Source organism: Antechinus flavipes, chromosome 1 (genome assembly GCF_016432865.1).
Source record: "Antechinus flavipes isolate AdamAnt ecotype Samford, QLD, Australia chromosome 1, AdamAnt_v2, whole genome shotgun sequence".
NCBI classification, from domain to species: domain Eukaryota; kingdom Metazoa; phylum Chordata; class Mammalia; order Dasyuromorphia; family Dasyuridae; genus Antechinus; species Antechinus flavipes.
Genome location: NC_067398.1, coordinates 698,101,730 through 698,122,816, shown reverse-complemented (window position 1 = coordinate 698,122,816; position 21,087 = coordinate 698,101,730). Strand labels below are relative to the sequence as shown.

The 21,087-nt window shown below is 37.0% G+C and overlaps 1 protein-coding gene across 1 annotated transcript in view; it reads right to left on the bottom strand.

The window, feature by feature from the left end:
• Nucleotides 1-20,458, bottom strand: part of OAS2 (2'-5'-oligoadenylate synthetase 2) — a 33,564-nt gene extending 13,106 nt beyond the window's left edge. The window contains exons 1-8 of the mRNA XM_051975984.1: nucleotides 19,855-20,458; nucleotides 15,729-15,960; nucleotides 11,684-11,874; nucleotides 9,897-10,132; nucleotides 8,475-8,628; nucleotides 6,807-6,980; nucleotides 5,297-5,609; nucleotides 3,112-3,293 (exon numbers count right to left, since the gene is read on the bottom strand). Coding sequence (XP_051831944.1) covers nucleotides 3,112-3,293; nucleotides 5,297-5,609; nucleotides 6,807-6,980; nucleotides 8,475-8,628; nucleotides 9,897-10,132; nucleotides 11,684-11,874; nucleotides 15,729-15,960; nucleotides 19,855-20,133 — 1,761 coding nt within the window. The 5' untranslated portion in view covers nucleotides 20,134-20,458. The remainder of the gene's footprint in view (nucleotides 1-3,111; nucleotides 3,294-5,296; nucleotides 5,610-6,806; nucleotides 6,981-8,474; nucleotides 8,629-9,896; nucleotides 10,133-11,683; nucleotides 11,875-15,728; nucleotides 15,961-19,854) is intronic.
• Nucleotides 20,459-21,087: the final 629 nt, after the last annotated feature.

The following is a 21,087-nucleotide window of genomic DNA, read 5'->3' as shown; positions in this document are numbered from 1 at the left end:
ATAAATCAAATTAGCCAATAGTTTATCTGTCTTGTTTTCTTTTCCCCATAAAACCAGTTTCCAGTTTTATTTATTAAAGATTTCTTAACTTTCAATTTTATTATTCAATTTATTATTATTTAGTTTTTAGTATTTCTATTTTGTTGTGTAAATGGGAATTGAATTTTTTTTTGTTTGTTTTTCTAGGCTCTTTTTAGTTGCATCTCAATTCATTGATCTGCTCTTTATTTCTCTCTCTTTTTTATTGATGTATGTTTCAAGTTGCAAAATTTCCCCAACGTATTGTTTTGGCTGAATCTTACAAATTTTGATATGTTGTTTCATTGTCATTATCTTTAATGAAATTATCAATTGCTTATATTTGTTTGTAGATCCATTTGTTCTTAGGATTAGATCTCATAGTTTCCTATTAATTCTTAGTTTGTACTTTAAAGGTCCTTTATTGAATCTTTATTTCATTGTGATCTAAAATGGATGGATTTAATATTTCTGCTTTTTTCATTTGTTTTTGAAATTTTTATTCTATAATACATGGTCAGTTTTTGTGAAGATGTCATACATAGCTGTGAAATAGATATGATGTTTTCTATTCCCATTCAATATTTTCCAGAAGTCTATCATATCCAATTTTTCTAAAATTTTATTCATGTCCTTAACTTTTTTTCTTATTCATTTTATGATTGAATTTATCTGGGTCTGGCAAGGGATTATTTGAGTTCCCTACTAGTATAGATTTACTATCTATTACTTCCTGTAACTTCTTTAACTTTTCCTTCAAGAATTTGGCTGCCTTGTTATTTGGTGAATATATGATGACTATTGATAGTCATTAATAATTTATGATACTTTTTTAAAGAAAAATGTAATTTTTCTAGTTATCTCTTTTAATTAAGTTGATTTTTGCTTTTGCTTTGTCTGGGAAAACTATTGTTTTACCTGCCATTAAAAAAATCAAGTGATGCATCATAAGATTCTCCTCTAACAACTTTTCTCCTGTAAACAACATATTATTGGATTCTAGTTTCTAATCCATTCTATCCTCTTCCATTTTGTGAATGAGATCATTCCATTCATATTCACAGTAATGATTGCTGTGCATTTTTCTCAGTTCTATTTTTTGGTATTTACCTTCTCTTTTTAACCTTTTTCATAATTTTATTGCAATGTTTTCATTTTCCCTCATTTTTCCTCTATCCCTCTTATTTGATTTCTAAATTTTTTTTTGCTTTCTTTAGCTCTTTTAGGAATTCTTGTTGGCCTTGTGTTCAATCTTATTTTTCTTTGAGGCTTTGCTTATAGATATTTTCAAATTATTGTCCTTTTCTGAATTTGTATCTTGAGTTTCTCTGTCACCACTATAGCTTTTTATGGTCAGATTCACTGTTAGCTCATTCTTTTCTTAACTTTGAACTTATGTTAGAGTTGGGCTCTGCTGAGGTGGGATGAGGAAAATTACCAACCAGAATTTATATTTTTTTTCTTTCTGCTGCTTTTGCAACTTGATCTGAAGACCTGTAGGGTTTTGATTCTTTAAATATTGTATGATCCAGAGAGAGATCTGGCCACTGCTCTCCTGGTTTATATGTATGACCTCTATTTTCTCATTACTGTAATTACTCCTCTCTACTTTAGAACCGAGACCTGGAACTGGATAATAGATGACAGAACTGCCAAATGGTACCTGCCCCTACTATTAGTTTTAGCACAGGAGTCCCTTAGAATCTCTTGATGACCAAGTGGTCAGTCTCCTTAATATACCTTGGCTCCAAAGCCTATTGCCTGTTCCAGTTCATCATGTCATCTTCCTGGTCATCCCCTTACCCCAGTTTTTGTAGACCTCTTTTTTTTTTTTACTTTCCCAAGATATCCTGGACTAGAAACATTACTTACTGTGACTTTTTGTTGGCTTTCCCACTGAAAATTGTGTTTTGTGTTTTTTGTGGTCACTTTGTAAGTGTTTGGGGATATTTGGCAGTGGTAATTTTTCACTCTACCATCTTGACTCCCCAAATGACTTTTAAAAGGGATTATTTCATTCTTATTTGACTTGCTTTGGGAAAAGTTAACTTCTTAATATCATTGTGACTATGCACTTGAGAAGTTTGGGAACATTTCTTTTAAGATCTCATACTTATTTTCAAAACAAGACCGAGTTTCCCTTTCTTCTGGCACCTATGGGGTTCAATTGAAGAATGGAAATGTTTAATGCAAACTTTTTCCTTTTGAGAAAACACAATCAGGATTTCACCTTCTTTCCTTATATACACCTTATATATAATTGCTATTTTTCATGAACTCTCCAGTCTAGTCAAATGGGATTATTTGGTCCTCACACTACCCACCTCTCTGTCTTTTTCCAGGCCATTGCGCATATTAGGTCAAAATACTCTTTATTCTATACTGAACCTTATAAAACCATAGCCCATTGTCTCAAGATACCTAGGGATGATCACTCTTATCCCCTTGAAATGATTTCTTGCTAATTTGTGTTTGCTTAATCATATTCACATCATAGGACTTCATCACTATCAATATCAGTAGAACCTAGTCATCTTGAGATCAAAGATTGTCTTATTTATAGCACAAGACCTTCTACATAGTAAGAGCTTGATAAATGTTCACTGGAATAAATTAGGTGGCAGAAAAGTGGCAGAACCAAATTTTAGGTATGACTTACACCTCTGGGATCCTTTAAAGATGCTTGGAAGTAAAAATATAGGGCAAAAGCACCTGAGTACTCCCAAATTGATTGCTTTGTCTTTTTTCTACAGCCACATGTTGAAAGAGCCTGTGGCACCTAGTGGCACCGATTAACAAGCAGGTATTTTTGTGCTGAAGCAGAAAGATTGATAGACTTGGATCCAAGATATCTGCGTTTGAATCAACTTCTGACACAAACTGTAGATAACTCATTTCATCTCCCTGATCCTCAGTGTCCTTAATCTATAAAATGGAGGTCATAATGTTTGTATTATTTGTCCCACAAGGTTGCTGTAAAAAGAGCTCTTTGTAAATTGTAAATACAATCTAAAAATACATCATCAACAGTAAATTATGAATCTCATTGGTACCATAACATGAAAACGATAAGGGCTATTTTAAGAAATGTACCTGTTTGTACCAGTGCTTCATCAAGCGTATAAGACTCTTAAGCTTGGTAGTACGAGGTCTGATGAAGTTTCTTTGCAATTCTGTGAAACAGGTAGAGAATTCACTCCCACTGTTGCATTTGGATGATTTGATGAGGTTGATATAAATCTCAGGGTCTGGTTTAGACTTTGAAACCTGTGGACCTATCATGGAGAAAATGATAATAAAAGTTACTGTATAGTTTTCAAAGAACTTTTGCATAACATTCTAGTACTACAGATTTTGAATTGGTATTAGACACAGGTAGCCAAAACCTCATAGACTTAATCTTAGCTTTAAGATGCTCTGGAAGACAAGAATATGTATTTTGTTTAGTAAGTAAAATCACCAAGATTTTATATATATATAAATAATGATTTTTTTCTAAGTTATGAGAGAATACATATAAAAATAATTTGAAAAGTATGAATTCCACCTAAATATACTTTAAGAAGTAGTAATTTCATTAGTGTGGATATCTCCTCCAATGATGGAGGTGCAACCCCTATACAATTTGATAGGTGATCTTTGAGAATTGCTGTGGTTGAAAATTTCAACACGCTGTAGCTCATCTGGGCTCAAGCTTCTCTAGGCCTAAATGAGCTAATTTGTATAAAATGTAGCCCACAATTAAGGATTTTCCATCTTGCTAAAAATTGTCAAAACTAATGTTATCTATTTTAGAACTATAGCTTTCTTCAAATAACAGCCCAGTGCTCCAATAGAGGGTCAATTCTAACCCATATTGAAGCCTTTAATGGAGTAGCTTTTAATGGAAGACTATGCAAATATAGGTGCTGTTATTAATAACAACTCATCATCCCCAAATGTACTGTGTGATACAGTGATGATGGCTTTCAAACTATTCCTTAAATAAGATACTCTGTCTCTTAATTGGCTGTTTCCTCTGCCTGGAATTCTTGCTCTCATCTCTACCTCTTAATTTTCTTGACTTCTTTAAAGTCTTATTTGCTTCCCTTTTTTGATTATCTTCAATTATATATCACGTTTTTATATAGTTATTTCCTTCCTTAGAATGGGAGCAACCTGAGAAATAATAATTAAGCCCATGGAAGTTAATACAGTTATCAAGAAAGATATGGAAGGGAAGTAGGAGAGAAAGGGAAGGGAAAGAAAACAGGAGAGAAAGGGAAGAGAAAGAGAAGAGAAAGGAAGAGAAGGGAAGGAAAGAAGTGGGGAAGGGAGGGAATGGAAAGGGAAATCATCAGTTATTTATTGAGCTCTCTGGATGGCCAACATTTTGTTTGATACTCCTAATACCCAACTCTAAGAAGGGGTTCCTGCCCTGGAAGAGCTCATAGAGCCTTTTTGGGGACAAAGTATTGATAGCCTAGATCAGGCCTTTTTAAATTTTCACATTTTAAATTTCCCCGTTTTGCTCAAGTAATTTTTATGTGACCTTGGGCATATAGGTATATAAAATAGGTATACAAATCAAATATTTACTGATAATAAATAAAAAATTTGCAACTGCCACATTCAGTTTTAAGGCCCCATATAAGATCAAGATCCACAGTTTAAGAAGCTGGTCTAGATCTTCCTGCTGGTCTGTGGGTTGGGTGTCTAATGTTAATGGAACATAACCTTAAGGGATAAGGAATATTTTGGGAACATTTTCTGACTTTCCTGGCTCTTGCCCTGATCTGGTAAATCTGGAAAACCCAAGCATTCTAGAGCATAGTATATCAGAGGTTCCTGAAGGAACTCTGAAAGAACTCCAGAGTTTCTTGAGAGGACACAGATATTAGAGGAAAATTTTACTAAGGGTAAGACAATTAAAAAGAAGTCATGGAATTAGCAAATATTATTTACTATTTTATGTATATATATATGTATATATATATGAATTTCTAGAGTTTATTATACTACTAAATATGAAGGTATCATTAGTAAAATCACCCTATAAGTATAGTATAAGTACTATCTTGACGCCTTTGTCCTTAAAGGGAAACATATTGTTAAAAGCATTGTGATCTCTCTCTCTCTCTCTCTCTGTTTCTCCCCATCTTTCTCCATCTCTCTCTCTCTGTCTCTGTATCTCTCTTATCTCTCTGTCTCTATCTCTCTGTGTCTCTGTCTATTCCATTCCTCCCAGTAATCCTATCTTTCTTTCCTACAAGCCAAGGCCAGGGAAGGAAGGTCTCACCTAAGGCATCAAAGGCTGGCAGCAAATCAAATTCTTGGCACCGGTTAAGAAGTTTGGATTTCAGGGTGAAGCTCAGCACTCGTGGATTCTTCCATTTTGTAACCTCAAACTCTATTTCAAAATCCTTCAGAGGACAGTATTCTAGCTGCTTTTGAATTTCCTTGATGATCGTGGCCCTGCTGGCAATTTGATCATTATAGTTTTGGAAGCAGTTAAGAAAGACAACCAAGTCTGCATCAGAGCCTCTTGGATACAGGTTCCATTCAGGGTCTGAGATGCTTTTCAGGGCTGTGCCTTTGGCAATAGATCCAGCCTAATGGGAAAGAAAAGTAATAGATCATCTTTCTTCGTGATCCAGAATTGAAAGGCATTCTATTTCTTATTTCCTATGTCACCTCAGGCAAATCCCTTAATATTTCTGGGCCTCAGTTTCCTGAACTGTAAAATAAGCAGGTTGGTTCCTTCTAATGGTAGGTTCCTTTTAAATCAGTATCCTAAGACTGACCTGTAAAGGTCTTTCTGTCCAACCATACCTGAACAAGAATTCTATTCTATAGTACATCTGATAAATGGTCAGATATGGCCTAATGGTCCAAATGTGGCCTAACTAAGAAAAAATCCCAGGGGGATTATCATTGTCCTGGTAATGAACACTGTGCATCTCTCCATGCAGTCTAAGTTTCCATTAGCTTCCTCATCATCCCATGCACTTCTGGATTAGCTCTCTAGACACCATTTGCAGAGCACTATTTTTTTTTTGCATGAAGACTTCTAATTGGTAGTACCTTCCTTTTCAAACTACTTGCCATTTGGTTAACTTTGCATACATAAATATATGTACATTTATTAACTATATTTATGTTGTACATATATATGTGCTTGTTTCTTTAATTAGAATATAGATTCCCTTTTAGTAGAGATGATTTCATTTGTACTTCTACTTTGCAGAGCCTAGTATTATTCCAAGTACATTATAGCTGCCTAATATATACTTGATTAATTTTTAAAATGTAAATTAAAACAACTATGTGCCAGTCATTGTGCTAGCCCTGGGGTTATAAATGCAAAAAAAAAAATGAATCCCTATTTTCAAGAAGCTTACATTTTAACAGAATAGATGAGTAGTAAATAAGAAGCTAAGGAGAAGTGGGTGCTAACTTCTTTGGAAAAGGATACAATGTCAGGATACCAGGATACAATATCAACCAAGACCTGGATTGGGTAGAAACTTTTAATAGGAGGACCTTTAGAGGAAGAGAGGTTGCTAAGTAATGGAAACAAAGATGAGACTGGTAATGAGGAGAAATATATATATATATATATTCTAATTCTATCTCCAGAACCAGAATGTTGAGGGGCATGAGTGGAGGTACATATAACAGTGGAGAGAAAAGACAGTAATTTGGGATTGTGCGTGGGAGGTAAGTCTCTCTGAGAATATGAAAGAAAAGGAAGAAAAAAAAAGAACGAACCATTTCCTAAAGAGTGGGACTAGGAGAACAAGGCTCACCATCACAACTTTCTTAACAGTCGTGGTTGAATCTTTGAAGCATTTTTCTGTCAGGAACTTAAAGATGGTGTTCACAGCTTCTTTAATCTGTTCCAGGGATTCTTGTTTAGGTTGGAGAAAATCATAGATGAATTTATCAAGCATATGGCCTCGAGTTACATAAAGAGATGCTGGCTGGGGAAGAGAACAGATAGATGAAATAAGCCACTATGTTATCTGATAACTTCTCTGACCTAAAAAATTTGGAGGAATAGTTTTTATTCTTGGGGAATTTACAGTCTGATGGAGGAAACATGATGAATGAATGCATACAGACACCAATAAGGGAAACCAAAAATCCTATACAATATTGTGGTATATCCCTCCTCATCTTCAAGTATCAAGTAATCTTAGGAAGGAAAAATAAGAATTGTAGGAGGCTTTTAAAAGTGTTTATAGGGTTAAGGGTTAGACTGGCTAGTTAGGGAAGGTTTGCTAGAGAATTTAAGGTTTGCCTTAATTTCATGGAAATCTGAATTAAATTATCTCCTTTTTCCAAAATATAAATAAAAAAGTATTTTAAAGGGCTTATATTTCTAGCACCTAGGACAGTTCCTAGCACATGCTAGGTATTTGATAAATGCCTCTTGATAGATTAATTCCTATTATGTGCTGGACAATGTGCTAAGCATTGGGATTATGAGGTAAAAGGAGTCATTTCTCCAACCCAAGACATACTTACAAAAAAATAGAATTACCAAAATAGCTTTTGCCTTCCAAGCCCCAAACCCAGTCTTTAAAACACAAGGTATAGGAAATAAATAGGAAATTTAAAGAAAATAGAGACAAAGTGATTTTTCCCCTGGTAGCTAGCCTCAATTATCTAAGCCAAGTTTTGCAACAGAGTGGTAGGGATGTGGATTAGCATGAGTGATAGATCATAAACTAGAAAGAGCAATCCATTTGCAAAGAAAATTGAATTAGATTTCTGGGACAAAACCATGATTAGATTGATCGAAGACATTAAGGTAAAGTTTTTTGAAGTAGTTGGAAGAGTAAGGGTTAGGAATACCAGAGGAAGTCTGAATTAGGAGAAAGGGACCAAGAGATATGACCGAGAGAGAGAGCAAGAAGCTCATGGCTAGGTTCTGTGATAGAAGTCAGTAATCTGCCAAATATGTCAAAAAAGGGATTAGGTTATTGCTGTGAACAAATGTTAAGACCTATTTGGAATGTTCTCTCTCTCTCTCTCTCTGTCTCTGTCTCTGTCTCCCTCTTTCTCTCTCTCCATCCCTCTCTCTGTCTCTCACTCTGTCTTGGTCTCTCTGGTTCTCTCCTTTTCCCAACTCTCTCTTCTCTTTGTCTCTATCTGTGTCTTTTTCTGTCTTTGTTTCTCTCTTTATTTCTCTATTTTCTGTCTTTCTCTCTGTCTCTATCTCTGACTCTCTCTGTCTCTTGCCCCTCTTCCTCCATCTCTCTCTGCCTCTGTCTTTCTCTCTGTCTCCCTTTCTCTGTCTGTTTCTCTCCCCCTCCATCTCTTTTTCTGTCTCTGTTTTTCTCCATGTGTCACTCTCTATTTCTGTGTCTGTCTGTCTGTCTGTCTCTCTCTCTCTCACACATACACATATATACACACACACACACACATCACACACACACACACACACACACACACACACACACACACACCAGTATATCCCAGGGCTTCCAAGATGAAGAATTCTCTTTCTTAAAAGCTGAGGAAGTTGACCAGGTTTTTGCTTCTTCAGCCAGATGTTTCCAGAGGTTAGGATCACTTTCACCAACATTTCTGGTTGGGTCTGCTGGATCTAGGATGATTGGCCTAGAAATCATGCAAAGGAATCAGAGATGAACTTTCTCAGGAGATGTGGTGATCCTTGAAGTGTGCAAGTATTGGAGGAGAACAGAGGAAGGCTTTTCTCTGGGTTTCAGGAGACATGTATGGCTCTGACTGACTAATCTGTGTGAAAATCTAGGTTCAGATTCCATCTCTAACACTATCTATGTGACCTTGTGCCTCAACTTCTTCATCTGGAAAATTAGCAGATTGGACTAGATAGCTTCTGAGATTCTTCCCAATCCTTGGTCTACAATCCTGTGTACAAAAGCAATATTGTCTTTTTTTTCTTTCCTTCCACTACTTTTCTCCCCCCAAAATTATCAGGAACTGAGACATCTAGATTCTAGTCCTAGAGATGTCATGCTATGTGACCTTAGATAAGTTCTTTCCAATTCAATTGCCTTCTCTCTAAAATGAGGGGCTACTCTAACTGATCTCTAAGGGGCATCATAGTATAATAGAAATGAGTGTGCTCTAATTGGAATTAGGAGAGAAATGGATTCTAATCCTGCCTTTGACACTGACTAACACTGTGACCTTGGACAATTCACCTATGTTTCCTAACCTCAATTTCCTCTCTCTAAAATGGCATAATAATAAATGGCATAATGCACTGTTTATTTTTATATAGCAATTTATCATTTGCAAAGTGTTTTCCAAACATTATTTTTCTGGAGCTTTACAACAACCCTATGTGGTAGATGCTATTGTCTTCATTTTGTAGATGAAGAAATAGGTTGATAGTGGTTGGAATCTAATTCTCTCCTGATCCTTACACAAGCATCCTAGTTATTACCCAGTACAGCCTTTTCTGATACCTGTGGTCTATTACTCTCAAATCAGGGTCTGCTTGAGTATTTACTAAGGTAATGTAGGCAAAGCCCTTTGGAGGTCTCAAGTTGCTATATGACTGTTAGCATTATTATTTTGTAAGGCTTTTTCTGGTTCTGAAATTCTGAGGGTCTGATTTTGATTTGTTCCTAAGATAACCAGAGTCTCCTAATTCTAGATGGGGTCATGGAAAGTCTTCAATGGATTAGGTATCTGCTCAGAATTTTTTTTTCTTTCTGAGGCAATTGGAGTCAAGTGACTTATCCAGGGTCACAAACTAGAAAGTGAGGGCAGATTTGAACTCAGATCCTCCTGACTTCAGAGCTGGTGCTCTATCCACTGCACCACCGAGCTGCCCCTCAGAATTTTTTTATCCTTTTTCACAAATCAAGGGAAGCAGGATGGTGAAGAATTAGTACCTGTCTTTTCGGAGTTGGGACTGCAAATAATTCCTAATGGTCTCATCCTCAAAGTCATAATTGACTGTCCAGTAGATACAGAGCTCCTTGTACTTTGTGATCAGCTCCAGGACTGTTAGGATGCCTTCAGCTATGTTGAAATCATCTTCTCCACTTCCCTGCTCCCAAGCATAGACTGTCAGCAGTTCCAGAGCATATTGTAGGGGAAAGGAGTCTTGCTTCAGCTGCTTTTGACACTGCAGAAGGGGGATATGAAGACAATCAGTGAGGAACTGGAGGGCCCTTCCCCACCCCCAAGTCCTTATGTCAGACTACCTGCAATCACCCGGGCCTATCACTAGGAGAATATATTCCACACCTGAAGGTAACACTCTCAGAACAGCGGAGAGGTCAGTCTACCAGCTGTTTCCATTGGGTGAGACAGACTTTCAGGGACTCCATTTCCTTCAGTTACAGACAACGCGTGGGTTCTGAGCAGGGGCTCTCAACTTTTCCTTGAGTTGAATTCTCTGAGCTCTGGTTAGTGAGACTTTATAAGCTCCCACATCAATAAAATGATGTCATCATGGAACTATCCACATCTGCACTGGTCCTGATACCTGATAAAGAGCCGTTGAACTCTTCCAATGCCCTCAGATGTCAATTCTTTTTCCTCCCCCAAATTACTTAGAATTTGTTTGTCTATAAATTTGCTGTCTCCCTCATAGACTGGAAACTTCTGAGGCTTGGAAGGGTTATAATTTCTGCCTTTATATCTCCCATGCCTAACTGTGTTTGGCAGCTAGTAAATATTTAAGAACATGTCGCTGGATGGTGCAGTGGATAGCGTCAGAAAGATCTGAATTCAGATGTGATCTCAGGTATTTATTAACTATGTCACCCTGGGCAATAGACTTAGTCTCTCTCACCTTCAGTTGTAAAATGAGGAAAATAACAGCACCTCCCTCCCAGAGCAGATCATCAAATCAGTGAAGATCATCAAATGAAGATGTGTATTTTACGTACTTTGTAAACTGTAGTGATATGAAGGTTGGCTATTCATTGACTTGAACTAAATAGATTTGAATTGCTTGAAAACCTTAAATATGGGGAGGATCCTATTACCATTCTGGATGGATCTAATTATTAGGAAAATTTCCTTTTCCTTCAGTCCTGATTAGCTCAACCAATCTAACCCAGGGCTCTCAGTTTTGCCCTCTGGTGGCCAGAACTGGCTAGCTTTCTAAATGATAGGTCCTCAAATACTTAAAAATAGCAACTATTGTCATTTATTTGAGATCCCTTACTATCTTCGTTACTCTCAAGCCAAATCAACAAAAGTACTTATTAGGTGCATACTGTGTATCAGACACAGGTCTGGGAACACACCAAAAAATGGTTTCTTCATGTTCTTTCTAAAATATAATAAATTAATAAAATAAATAATAAATAAATAGAAAAATAATAAAATAAATAACAGAACTCTTCATGTATGGTTTAATGATGGCAGAATACAGCTGGCTATCCCTGCTTTATTCCTGGACAATATGCTTTTTCTACTATAGACTCGAATCAACTATTTATTGATTGCTGTATTACCCTATTGCCCATATTGAGCTCCAGTGGGCTAAAACCCTATTCAAAGCAGTAAGGTCCAAGTAAACCTTGTTATTATTTGAGCCAAATTAGACATTTTTATCTTAAGAATTGTATACTATGAAGGAAACTGTTCTCCACTCTGATTACAAGGAATTAAAAGCAGATCCACTTGAGCTTTAAAACCCTGCAGAGCCCAGCATGGATAGTACCTGCTGATACCAGTGCTTCACCAAGAGTATTAGGTCCTTCAGTTTTGGGGGGAGATTGCTGAAAAATCTCCTTTGCAGTTCTGTGAAACAGAATGGCGATTCAAAAGCAGATTTCCCTGGATGTATCCATTTCTGGTAAGTGTCGATGCTTGGTTTATTATCCCTTGAGGTCTGCCATCCACTTGGTTCAACTAGATAGGAGAGAATACATGAAATCTCAGGCCACTCCACCAAGACAAACCTCCAGCAGAGAAAACTTCAGTGGCTCCCTATTCTCCCCAGAAAAAATACAGATTTCTCAATCTAGCATTTAAAGGCCTTTAAGAATCAGTGCAAAAGCAAGGAGATGGAAGAAAGCATGCTGAATTTGGGGAGTAACTATTAGTCCAAATTGGCCAGAATGTCAAGTTTATAAAGGAGAATAATGTGAAATAATTCTGAAAAAGCAGGTGGAAGCCAGGTAGGTAGCATGGTGGATACAGCTCTGAGTCTGAAATCAGAAAGACCTGAATTCAAATTCAGTCTTACACACTTACTCATTGCATGGCTCTGAGCACTTAAGTTTTGTTTGTCTCAGTTTCTTCATCTATAAAATGGGAATAATAATAGCACCTCCCTCCCTGGGTTAATGTGTGGATAAAATCAAATATTTTTAAGGTTCTTTGAAAAACTTAAAATGTTGTAGAAATACTTTGCTTGGTAGTGTCAGTTCTATCAAATTCTTCATGATCTTATTTAGGGATTTCTTGGCAGAGGTACTGAAGTGGTTTGCAAACTCCTTCTCCAGTTTGTTTTATAGATGAAAAAAACTGAGGCAAACACGGTAAAATCACCTGCCTAGGATTACACAGCTAGTAAGTATTTGAGACTGGATTTGAATTCAGGAGGATGAGCCCCAAGATTCAGTTCAGTTATCTCAATCATGTTTGATTCTTTAATGAACCCAATTGAGATTTTCTTGGTCAAGATACTAGAGTGATTTGCCATCTCCTTCTCCAGCTCATTTTATAGATAAGGAAACTGAGGCAAAGAGAGTGCAGTTACTTGCCCGGCATCATACAGCTAGAAAGTATCTGAGGCCATATTTGAACTCAGAAAGATGAGTCTTCCTGACTCCAGGCTTAGTGCTCTATCCTTTGTGCCATCTAGCTGCCCTTTATCCTGTTAGTTCTGTTTTAGCCATCTTAATTCCCTCTCTTGATTTCTCCCTCTGATGGGATGGCCACATTGTTTTAAATGCCAAATGTATGTTTGCCTAAAAATTATTTTATGAAAAACTCACTTATGGTGGCAGAAGAAGTGTTACAAGGACACTCTCAAGGTCTCTCTGAAGAACTTTGGAATTGATTTCATCATATAGGAAATGCTGACAAGGGACTACCAACATGGCATACATGGCCAAAGCTGGTGCTGTGCTCTATGAGCAGAGCAGAACTGAAGTTGCCCAAAAGAAATACAAAATATATCTAGAAATACAGATTTAAAGAATCCACCCCAAATGGCCTATTTGTCCTCAATGTGTAGCAGGTCATTCCAAGCTCATATTGGTCTGACCAGCCAGTTGGACACCTTGAAATTTGATTGTAACACAATCATATCATTTTGGTCTTCTTTGAGAACGAAAGACAACAACCAACCAGTTTAATTGCTATAATATAATTAGTATATGTGTGTGTGTGTGTGTGTGTGTGTGTGTGTGTATGTATGTATGTATTTCATTATCATATAATAATAATAATATTATATTATTATATATAATAAATAAAATTATTTATTTATATATAAAATATGATTATTTAATAATTAAATTAGTGCATTGGTAAACTTTGTGATTTTAGCAGTTTGATGTTTTAATAATCAGGATGAAATAGAATTATGTGCTAGACGGTGTTCTTAACCAGATCCGTGGAAGTAAGATATTAAAGGTTGCAGAGCTCTAGCTTGACACTGCTCTTCCCCTTGTGATATCTACCCAAAATGTAGACACAGAAGTCAAGAAGAAACAAGGCTCTTTACAGGGTCTTTTAATAGATCCTAAACAAGGATCTATCTAGTCTTATAAACCCAAACTATCAAGTGATAACAATTATCACAGGGAAATTTAGAAGTTGCCTTGAGGGATGGATAGGAAATCTAAGGTCTAAAAAAGTAGGATAGAGTTCAACTATATAAAAACAACTATCACTTGAAGAACTAAATATTTACTCTTATACAAACTCATAGGCTCTCGATGTTGGAAGGGATCTCAGAAGATAGCTAACACTGGGCAGTAGTCCCTCTATAAAATCCAGCTTTCCAGTGAAGAATAATGGGGAACTCATTCTCTCCCTAACCATTCCACTTTTGGATATTATTAGGAAATTCTCATTGTTAGGAAATATTTTCTAAAATTGCAAAATGTTGTAAAATTTATAAAATTCTAAAATTTTCTAAAATCTTCATTTCTGGGTGGATTCCTTATAATTTTGACTCTTGCATTTTACCTTGAATGACTATATAGGATCTGATGCCCCTTCCTCCACTTTTTAAAAAAAAATCCATGTCCTGGGGAGACCTAGATACAAACTATTCCCAACTTTCCCAGAGTGAAATTTGAGTTTCATCCTAAAGAACCAGAGAATGAATTATCTCAAGGGCTGCCCCAAGGATTGGTAAGCACATATCTAGAACTCTGAGCCAGGAATAAATTTTGTTAATATAAATGACCAACTTTAAACTCTGGTTTTTCTGTTTTGGAAAGGTGAGCTCCACTAACTATAAATAAACGTATGTTTAAAATTTGATAGTATATTTAATTTTTTAAAGTAATAAATTTTTATTTTCAAAATATAGACAAAGATAGTTTTCACTAATTTTCCCTTGCAAAACCTTGTGTTTCAAATTATAAATAAATTCAAATGGTCATCTAAAAGCAGTAGCTTGCTCTATGTTTTTTTCCCTTAGAGTCTATTCCAGAGATGTCAGAAAGTAGAGGAGCCTCAGGCTATATGGGAAATAGTCATTACTCAGGGAGAAAGATAGAAGCAGGCAGAAAGAAGGAAATGAGACATCATATCTATCTTTTGAGCAGTCTGTGGACCAGGCAGATCCTAAGTTAAAGCAGAGAAAGACGGAAGTGTAGAATGGTAAGAACTTGGAAGTTACAGGTTTAAACTTTGTTTCTGTCCTTGACTACGTGTGATTATGTACTTCTCAACTCAATTTCCTCATTTGTAAAATATAAATGATATCAAAGGTCACTTCTAGTTCTAAATTTATGGTCCTAGAGATTCAAGCAGAAGTCAGTTTGATTTAGGAAATGAAAGTAAATGACTCTTTTCAACTAAAATCCCACCTTCTAGAAAGCTTCTTAAACTTCGGTCACAAAACTGAATGTGGGGATCATGAAATTATGATTTATTGTCAGTAAATGTTTAACTGGAAAGCTTATTTACATAATCTATATTTTATATACTTATGTACTTGGGGTCATGTAAAAATTTCTCAGGCAAAAAGGGGTCACAAATAAGAAAAGTTTAAGAAGCCTTTCCCAACTCCTTTTAATTCTAGGGTCTTCTCTTAATTAATTATTTTTATTTATTTTAAATATAGTTTTTTTTTGGAAAATCGTTGTTTGCTTATTGATCCCCTACTTAATTGTGAAAAGTTATCACCTTTTGCCTCGCTAGCCAGATACATAGTAGGCACTTAATAAATGTTTACTGATTGACTGACTAGGTTACTTTTAGTTACTTTGCATTGAAATGGTTTAAAAATTAAGTAATTGTATCTTAAAATTATATTTTATATAATAAATATAAGTATAAACTTTTCTTATAAGAAACAAAAAGGGTTCTAATATTGATCTGACAAATAGCTCAATGTGTGACTTTGGACAAGTATGCCCCTCTTAACTTTAGTTTCCTGATCTGTAAAATGGGGAGAATGATCCTTGATTTTCTTGGGTATCCTCCAGCAAAGACCCAACTTTACTCCTTCAGTCCCCCTCTTACTGCCAATGTCCTATATCACCTGCTGACTTGGTACCTCTCCAGGGAGCACTTACCCAAAGTACTGAAGATAGGAAGAATGTCAAAGGTAATGGTTAGCTCAGACTCTCTCAACTCCAGCTGGAGTTTTTCATTTACTATCTTGAACTTCTCCATTGTTCTTCTCAGATTAAAGTCCCTTATAAACATCTGCTTCATATGGGCCTCTGCAAAACGTTCACTGAAGAAGATGACAATGGTGCCATCAGAGTGGCCGTTGAGAACAGTGTTTCTGCCATAGGATCCACCCTACAATGGAAGAGAAGACTCCAGAAATACCCCTCCCTCCTTTTCCATCACTCATGACACAGCCTAAGAGAGGAACTTCCAGACAAGAATAACCAGCTATCCCAGCTGTCTTTGGGTTGTCCCACACCAGAGTTTGTAGTCTTACCCTAGAGTCCCAACTCCCTTTGATTGTCCTAGAAAACAAATAATAACAGTTCATGTCACTAAAGGTTCTTAGATTTTTAGACTCTGAGGGATTCAAAGACAAACACTAAACTATCTCAAAGATCTTACACTCTATTCAACATGTTGGGGTTGGGGAAGAAAATAAGCATGTATTAAATATCTATAGTGTATCTGAGCCTTTAAAAATATCTCATTTAATCTGTATAAGAACTCCACTGTTATTTCCTTGTTTTATCTGAAACTAAGGCTAAGTTATATAGCCCTACAGTTGGTGTCTAAGGTTAGATTTAAACTCAGGTCTTCTTGACTCCAGATCCAAGGTTCTCTCCACCATAATACCATACCACTTAGGAGGCTTGTAGAAGCAAATAGAATTAAGGTAACTTGAAGAGAGAGAGAACAGCTAAAATCCAATTTAATTGGAGAAGGCTGTGGTAAGAGGTGGCACCTGGGTGGAGCCCTGAAGGACATTGGTATTTAGTTGCTTTTCAGCCACGTCCAACTCTTCCATGAACTCATTTGGGGTTTCTTGACAGACACTGGAGTGGTTTGCCATTTTCTTCTCCAGCTCATTTTACAGATGAGGAAACTGAGACAACAAGGTAAAGTGACTTGCTCAGTGTCACACAGCTAGTAAGTGTCTAATGCCAGAGTCAAATACAGGTCTTCTTGACTCCAGGCCCAGCCTTATACCCATCAAGCCAACGAAAAACTACTTAAAGCCATTAACAACTTAGCAAAATTGCAGGATATAAAATAAACATACATATATCATCAACGTTTCTGTTGCCAATAAAGCCCGGCAGCAAGAAATAGACAAAGAAATCCCATATAAAATAATTGCAGACAATATAAAATATTTGAGAGTATATCTGCCAAGACAAAGCCAGAAACTACATGCACACAATTACAAAATACTTTTCACACAAAGTCATATCTAAACAATTTGAAAAATATCAATTGCTCATGGGTAGACTGAGCTAACATAATAAAAATGAGAATTCTACCAATTGTTCCATCTGAAGCTACTGGCTGACTATCAGTAAGAAGTATTCTAAGGGGCAGCTAGATGGCACAGGATAGAGTGCTGGCTCCGAAGTCAGGAGGACCCGAGTTCAAATCTGACCTTAGATATTTAATACTTCCTAGCTGTGTGACCCTAGGCAAGTGACAACCCCAATTGCCTCAGGGGAAAAAAGGCACTCTGGTGGAGGCTCATGAATTAAAATATTAGGCTAAATTCTATTCAGGACTAAGTGCCTTCCCTTTAATAATGCCTTTCTCCTTATTTTGGCTAACTCTGGTTAGTCTAACTTTATTCTGTCCCAACTCTATTTCATACTTACTATTCCTAGTGTCTATTGTTTCCCTTCATTTTGTCTGTAATGTCTTCCACTAAATAAATCTATCTTTTGCCAAAGGGGAGAAAAGAATTAAAATGCCAGTAACCAATTCTCTAAGGTATATTCTAGAACTCTAAGAATGGTAATAAGCACCCACCCTTTGCATTTAGGTAAACAGAAGACAGTGCTGGTGATTAGAAGATCATGAGATGTACAATTCTTCAGTAGAAAGTGATCCTTGCTGTTGCTGTTTCCTTCCAAGGATTCCCTGTCATGTCTGGTAGTCTGAGTTACTCTAGCATTAAAGTCACTCAGAATTATTAGCTTGTTCTCTTTTGGAACATTGATGATTAGGATCTCAAGGTTTTCATAATTTTTTTCTTTGACCTCATCAAGGTTTGTCGTAGCAGAGACACATTTTCCTGCAGTCACATTGTCATGAGTCATTAACTCACCTGCCATTCACTCCTTAGGCATACAAGTTTGTTGACTAGACGAGTTTTGATTGCAAAACCAGTCCCAGCTTCATGGTGCTCCCCTTCATTGTGGTCACTTCAGGAAAAGGCGTGTCCAGCTCTGACTTCAGTAAACTGGGCTTGTTTTATTCAGGGTTGCTATCTGGATGTGATATTTGCTTAGTTCTCTCACAAGAGCTTCAGGTCTATAGGATTTTATGTTGTCAAAAGTATGCACACATTTCATGTGCTGATGGTGAGTGGAATCATCTTTGTAGAAGAGAGACAGAAGAGAGAGAGACACAGAGAGAGAGAGAGAGAGAGAGACAGAGAGAGAGAGAGAGAGAGACAGAGAGAGAGAGAGACAGAGACAGAGAGAGAGAGAGAGAAGAGAGAGAGAGAGAGAGAGACAGAGAGAGAGAGAGAGAGAGAGAGAGAGAGAGAGAGAGAGAGAGAGAGAGAGAGAGAGAGAGAATGAATGTGTGTAGCATGTGTTTCTACTGCAGGATGGGATCTTTGAAATTATCAAGCCAGGGAATACATAAGCACACAATTTTTAGGGCACCTTTCCTAGCGCCTTCCTGATACCAGGAGAGGATTCTTAAAGGCTGCTCAGTTACCCAAGGGGCTGTCAAATCCCACTGCTGCCTCCATCGAGAAAACAACCCTATAGCCTGGGATGCCTGTGTGCAAAGTTGTGACTACAGCTCCCTATGTATCCCTATCTGTCACTTCATCACGTTCTTGTTACCTCAGGACTTTGAGAAAGGTGGAAATGATCAAATGCTATAGGGATGTCTTTTAATTCATGCTTAAATTGGATTTAAATGAGGGAGGCAGAGTTGCATGAAGTCATTACAGAGTCATCACTATTTAAAAGTAAGACAGAAACAAGATAACTGGTGATGATTTAACCTGCAATGGATGAACTTGGCATCTTTCATCAGTAACCAAGTGCCTGCTTCAGCCACTTTTTTGGCTATTGAAACAAAGTGTTTTCATTCACCCATTCCACCTTGGAAAATCTTCACTCCTTAGGATAGACATCCCCCTAACTCACCAACAAGATCCCGGTTTAGCTGATCTGCTAAAATGTTTTATTGGGACATGGCCACTGTACAAGCTCCAATTTCTTGCCCCAGGTGAGAGTTAGAAGACTCAAGAGGACACCAGAAATGGAAAGCTTGAAAAGGGCTTCAAAGCTGAATGGAGGATGGATTGAGGTGGGGAAAAATTAGAAGCCAACCGAAAGCTTTTTGTAACTTAATATAGATTTAATTTTTTTTCAACTTTGTGGCTCCCATGTGACCCTCTCTCCTTGCCTCTCCTCTGGATTGTTACTGGAGTCTTCTAAATATCTTCATAACTCAGGCTTCTATCCCCTCCAAACCATTCTCCCCAACTTCCAAAGAAACATTTCTTAAGCATAGGTCTTATTGATCATATCATTTTTTGTTCAATAAACTTCAGTGGTTCCCTATTAGCTCAAAGATCAAGTACAAATCCTAGCCTTTAAAGCTCTTTATCACTTAGTTTCAACCTACATTTTCAGAGGGTTATACATCATTCTCCTCTAAGCACTTTATGGTCTAGTCAAACTGACTTTCTTGCTGTACCTTAAAGATGACATTTAGTCCCCCAACTTTGTGTCTGCACAGGCTGTGCTCATGCCTGGTACACTTTCCTTCCTTACCTCCACCTCTGATAATCCCTGTCTTCAAAACCTAGATTAAATCCCACCTTTTGCAGCATATTCCTTTCTTCTTCATTTTCTGTCATCAGAGTGGATGGTGCTTTTCTGCCCCCCAGAGGTGAGGATATTTGAGGACCTCCACTACTCCAAATCCCCATCTCAAATTAATTTATTTTTATTTTGTATATATTTATTTTGTACATGTTTTCTCTCATATTCTTTCTCCCCTATCTCCTTCTTTCCCTCTCCCTCCCCTCCCACTTTTTCTTTTCTTCTTCTTTTTTTTTCCCTTTCCCTCTTTTTTTCCCCTCTCCCTTCCAGGACTTACCAGAACTATACCCTTCACTTGACTCGGTGACTGCTGTTTCTCCAAGAACTCACAGATGGTGTTAATTCTCTCCTCAATTTGCTCCAGTTCCTTTTTTGGAGGTTGCAAATTATTCTGAATGAACTGATCTAGATTCTCAGCAGGCTTCAAGTAAAGGTTAGTGAACCAATTCCAAAAATATCTTAACATTATTCCTCCTTTTTCATTCAATGTATTAACTTTACAATTAAGCTAGCTTGTAGATGATTCCTCTGGCAGGTATTTATTCAGCTTAAAAAGAGAACCTAAAGTTTTTAAGTTTCGATTCTGAAGAGCAGGTGTTTCTTCACCAGAAACTCCACCCCTGGCTTCTCTGCCTCCAATTAGATTGGTTTCTTCTGAAAGCTTTCTTCAGTCTCTCCTCAGATTTCAGTTTCTATCTGGATGCTTTTTAACTTCCTTTAAAAATACAGCTATTCTTCCTAGCTGTGTGACCCTGAGCAAGTCACTTAACCCCAATGGCCTCAGTAAAACAAAACAAAACAAAACAAAAATGATGCTATTAAAGACAGAATCGGTAGCATAGTGTGTCAGGGCTGGAAGGAGGCACAGAACAGGAGATGTCAGGGCTGGAAGGGGCTATAGAACAGGAAATATTGGATCTGGGAGAGACTTTAGAAATTAAAATGTCAGAGTTAGGAGGGATTTTAAGTGATAAATTTAAAATCTAACCTTTTAATTTTATACAGGAAAGATCTGAATTTTTATTCTATTTCCTCTGAAGGTGTGTATCCTTGCTCCCTAATCAGTCGTGGTGTTTCCCTGAGAGATGTCCCAGTATAGTATAAAGAGTTCTCAGCCCAGGAAGCCTAAGAATGGAATGTTTACAAAAATCACAGAAACTCAGAATGGAAAGGAACCTCAGAGATCCTTTATTTTTTTCTAAACTGTAACTACAGACACGGTTCCCTCTGCAACATTCGGGTGATCCATTGTCCAGTTTCTGCTAGAAGACCCTTAGGATGAGGAGATAGCCCATGAAGTCGTCTTTATTTATTTAACTTTTATACAGATTACATCGTGCAAAATGCCAGGCTGGACAAGCCAAAAACTGGAATTAAGGTAACTAGGAGAAACATAAATATGCAGAGGATTCCATTCTGA